Source organism: Gastrolobium bilobum, unplaced genomic scaffold (assembly GCF_033153095.1).
Source record: "Gastrolobium bilobum isolate Gb01-03AN ecotype WA unplaced genomic scaffold, APGP_CSIRO_Gbil_v1 utg3300, whole genome shotgun sequence".
Classification (NCBI taxonomy): domain Eukaryota; kingdom Viridiplantae; phylum Streptophyta; class Magnoliopsida; order Fabales; family Fabaceae; genus Gastrolobium; species Gastrolobium bilobum.
This window is the reverse complement of record NW_026899948.1, coordinates 117,451-122,178: the sequence shown is the minus strand read 5'-3', so window position 1 is coordinate 122,178 and position 4,728 is coordinate 117,451. Positions and strand designations below refer to the sequence as shown.

The window sequence follows — 4,728 nt, the reverse complement described above, 5'->3', positions numbered from 1 at the left end:
AGCCAATAAGAAATCGGCAAATCAATGAATAAATATGCTAACAAGAACTGTGATCAGGAAGGGCTAAATCATTTTTCTTTTGGGTGAAAGATAGAAAGAGCTAATTTATTGGGATTAATTATTATTTTTTTGAAATCAAGTTAAGGGATATAAAAATAGGGTTATACTTATCTCATTTGCATAAGAGAAACAACTTTTTCACATACACAAAAGAAATGTGGGTCTCACTTTTTTTTTTCTCTCCTCTTACCTGTGGATCCCGCTTGTAGTTTTGTTTTTATAACATGAGATAATTATTTTCCTACCACAGAAAAAAATTGTTTTCCATAAAAATATTGAAAACATTTTGGGTTGACGTGTCTTTGTACCTTTGTTATCAATCCCACTATTGAGTGACACAAATTAGATAGGAGGCAGCAATACTAGTTAAAAAAAGAGGAAAGAGGAGGAAGAGAGCGGGGGGTGGGGATGATAACTTGAAGTTAACGAAGTGTTTGGGATCATATCAAGTGTTTTGCATGTCACAGATTGACTTCAATCGTAGGACTATAAACTTATTTGGGTATGACTTTTTGGTTCAGGAAAGACAAGAAATTATACATTTAAGATATTATTTTCACTTGTGTTAATCTTTCGATTGCTTGGTATTCTGATCCATGTGTGTAACCAAAAAAACTTGAGGTCTCGTAATTTCTACGAAGAGTGAATCTGAAACCGAATTAGGCAAGCCTGTTAGAGCTTTGAACACCAATTGATATATATAAAAAAAATAAAAACTTGAGGTCATCAATGCATGTATATGATTTTGTTTACGCAATGTTTCTCGTTTCTTATAGAACATATGGATATGCTTGTATAAATTGTGATCGGGACTGAGGATCATATATGGAATGAAGACTTTTTACAAGTTGTCTTCGAACATAATGTATTTTGACATCTTCTACCAGTTGAGTTCAATTATAGAACAATAAACTTATTTGGGTATATATGACTATTTGGTTCAGGAAAGACAAAGGAAATTATGCATGTTTAAGCTTATTTTCATTTGTTTTCTCGATCATGCTTATCCATGCATTTATATATGATCATTGGTCAGATAAGACATGCATAAAGGTATTAAGTGTTGACTGAGACATCTCCAAGTCTCAATAGTGAATTAATGACTTTGCAATCTTCTGTCGGAGTTCAAACTTCAAATCCAAGACCAACGTTAAACGTACCAATTAATGGCGGTTAACGAGAGATCAATACTCGGTCATTTTCAAACTGACATGTGTGAAATCTGAAGCCATAATTAATAGCCCTCAATTTATTAGTGTTTAGTTAACTAACTCTATATAAGAATCATAATCTCAAACTCCTATCTTAATAATTACTATTAGTTTATATTTATTTAGGAATTTATTTAATTTTAAAAACATACAATATTAATGAAGATTGACTCAACTCATACGATTGGACTGTTCTAACATACAAAGGTTTTAGTTTCGATTATGGACGTTAATGATCTTTTTTTAATAAGTCATATGTAAATATCCGAGTAAACAATTATAGCAAGGATAACGTAAGAATAAAAGGTACAAAAAAAAAAAAAGGAGAGCGTAAGAGTAATTGCATATTTCAAAATAAGTTATTGTTAATTATAAATACATCACCTCTTATTATATATAGACAAATACGGAATATGCAACATTGATTAGTAATATTCTTATGCTAAATTAGACTCAATTTCTAGCTTTACACTTCATGGCAAGGGAATATAATATACAGAGAGATTTTAGTTATTACTGGATTGAGTTTTACTTTAATTTATTATTAATGTAAAAAGGTTTTATACATGTATCTAATAATGTATTATCACATCATTTAATGAGTTTAACATAATATATAGTTATTAACATAATTAAACTCTTTGACTGAAGAGTCAACAAAACACTATATGGTAATACAAAAAAAAATTATAAATTTTATACCGACCATATATCAAATTAAATTAAACTATATTAGATTATAGTCACTTTGGCATGATGCATTATATTCTATACATATCCTTAACCAATCCGTGCAAAATTGCAAATAGCTAGCTTGTATTTGGTGCATCTACTCTTTCTTTTTTCTGCAATATTATATCAAAGTATTTATTATAATTTAAACTTTTGGCGGTCTACTTTTTAATAACCCGAACCATGCTCAAGGCTTTCTACAAGTGTATTGAATATATATGAAGCTTATTTCCCTTAATAGTAATTACCTTAAATTAGAGAGATTTTTATTTCTATTAAATGCTAATCTGCGAGGTACGAATCTTCAGGCCGAGTTTAAACTGTAGATATAATATACGAAACGAACCACAACGCTCTCTTTATTTTAACTAGTCTTTTTGGAAAATTTTATTTGTTACCTAACCAAATTTTAATATCTTGCAGTTCGTACAACCAAACACAGTTGTCTTTTTCCCCATTTCATTTCTGTGTTTTAGTCACTCCAGAATCCAGATATATATATTTACACCTAGATATTATAATTTTATGTGAATATTATGGGCTTCTCTTCCCTCATCTACCAAATTTCTTCATTCTTAAATGTGGATAGCTACATTGGGTAAGCTACTACCTGTGCATTATAATTAGTGGCTTTTCATTTAGTTTTAATTATAATTCTACAACTTCTGCAAAAAAATTTTATCACTGCGTAAAGTAGCTGTCTATAATATATAATATATATCTCAACCATTTGAAGAAAAAAATGTTGATGTCGGGGCCTTGGTGTAGTGTAGAGACTTATAGACCAGGGAAACTCTTTCTTACACATGCCCAAGGTGTGACTAGTGCTTGCTTTGTTTCTTTGTAATAAAGGTTGACACGAAACCTTCAAAGAGATAAGTTTGTTGGGGGTTGAGCTTTAGTTTTTGAGTATTTGACATTTAGGTCTTAAGCCTCATTTCCTCTCACAACTCAATCCCTTTCTTATAAAGTACTGTGTTTGAATTTCAAACCCATCAAAATTCTTTGTAACTCCACTCTCTCTACTTCCCTTCTTTCTCTATCTTTCTTTCTCTCTCTTTAATGGAGTTCCTCACTATACTTTATGTTGTTACAATGTTGTACTTATGTTTTATGATCTGGAAGTTGTTTGATCAGAGAAGGGACCAAGAGTGTTACATATTGGACTACGAATGCTACAAACCAAGCGATGATAGAAAGCTTGGAACTGATTGTTGCGGTAAGATCATAGGAAGGAACGAGAAGTTGGGTCTGAATGAGTACAAGTTCCTCCTCAAAGCCATTGTTAGCTCAGGCATTGGGGAGGAAACTTATGCCCCAAGAAACGTGATTGAAGGTCGTGAGGCAAATCCAACATTGAAGGATGGGATCACAGAGATGGAGGAGTTTTTCCAAGACAGCATTACGAAGCTTCTAGCAAAGACAGGCATTTCTTCCTCACAGATCGATGTACTTGTGGTAAATGTTTCTATGTTCTCTACTCTTCCTTCCTTAACTTCTCGAATCATTAACCATTACAAAATGAGGCAGGACATAAAGTCTTTTAATCTCACTGGGATGGGTTGCAGTGCTAGCCTTATTTCTTTGGACATTATTAGGAGCATTTTTAAGTCCCAAAAGAACAAGTGTGCTCTTTTGGTGACTTCTGAGTCTCTCAGTCCAAATTGGTATTCTGGCAATGACAGATCAATGATTCTTGCCAATTGTTTGTTCCGGGCTGGTGGCTGTGTCATTCTTCTGACAAATAAAAGGTCCTTAAAGCACAGAGCTATCTTGAGATTAAAGTGCTTGGTGAGGACTCATCATGGGGCTAGAGAAGATGCCTTTAGTTGTTGCAATCAAAAGGAAGATGAACAGGGTAGGCTTGGTTTTTACCTTGGTAAAAATCTTCCCAAGGCAGCTACAAGGGCTTTTGTTGATAATTTAAGGGTGTTATCACCCAAGGTTTTGCCAACTAGGGAGTTGCTGAGGTTCATGATTGTGTCCCTTATAAAAAAGCTGAAGAAAAATAGTTCCCCTAAGTCTGCCAGTGTGGGATTTACCAAATCCCCATTGAACTTCAAGACTGGAGTTGATCATTTTTGCCTCCACCCAGGAGGAAAGGCTGTTATTGATGGCATTGGATTGAGCTTGGATCTATGTGAATATGATCTTGAACCAGCTAGAATGACACTGCACCGTTTTGGGAACACATCAGCTAGTAGCCTATGGTATGTGCTAGGGTATATGGAGGCTAAGAAGAGGCTCAAAAAGGGTGACAGAGTCTTGATGATAAGTTTTGGTGCTGGCTTTAAATGCAACAGCTGTTTGTGGGAGGTAATGGGGGATCTGGGGGATAGAAATGCCTGGGACGATTGCATTGATAACTATCCACCAGAGTCCTTGGCCAACCCTTTTATGGAGAAGTTCGGTTGGATCAACAATGTTGAGGATGCAAGCACCTTCAAAATTTCAGATTTTCTCAAGTAAGGTTATATATCTTATTTTACACAAAGGAAGAAAAAAAAAAAGAAATAAAGAAAAAAGAGCAGCTCTAAATTTTAGATCTCCTAACATGGTATCAATGTTATTATGCATGTGGATTACATTTTTCTGTAAAACTATACTTATTGTTGTTGAATCCCTCACGGGTTCATTGCCCAATAAGGTGTGCCGTTTCTAATATGACTGAAGCTTGTCACACTGTTAAAAGGGTATTATTGTTTCCTTAATTTTCGTAGTTTTT

General features: G+C 33.8%; 1 protein-coding gene across 1 annotated transcript; it reads left to right on the top strand.

Moving 5' to 3' along the window:
* Nucleotides 1-3,047: 3,047 nt before the first annotated feature.
* LOC133294330 (3-ketoacyl-CoA synthase 12-like) lies at nt 3,048-4,474 on the top strand. The gene has a single exon (XM_061492990.1). It carries the CDS (start codon nt 3,066-3,068, stop codon nt 4,470-4,472), a length of 1,407 nt encoding a protein of 468 aa, XP_061348974.1. The 5' UTR covers nt 3,048-3,065; the 3' UTR covers nt 4,473-4,474.
* Nucleotides 4,475-4,728: the final 254 nt, after the last annotated feature.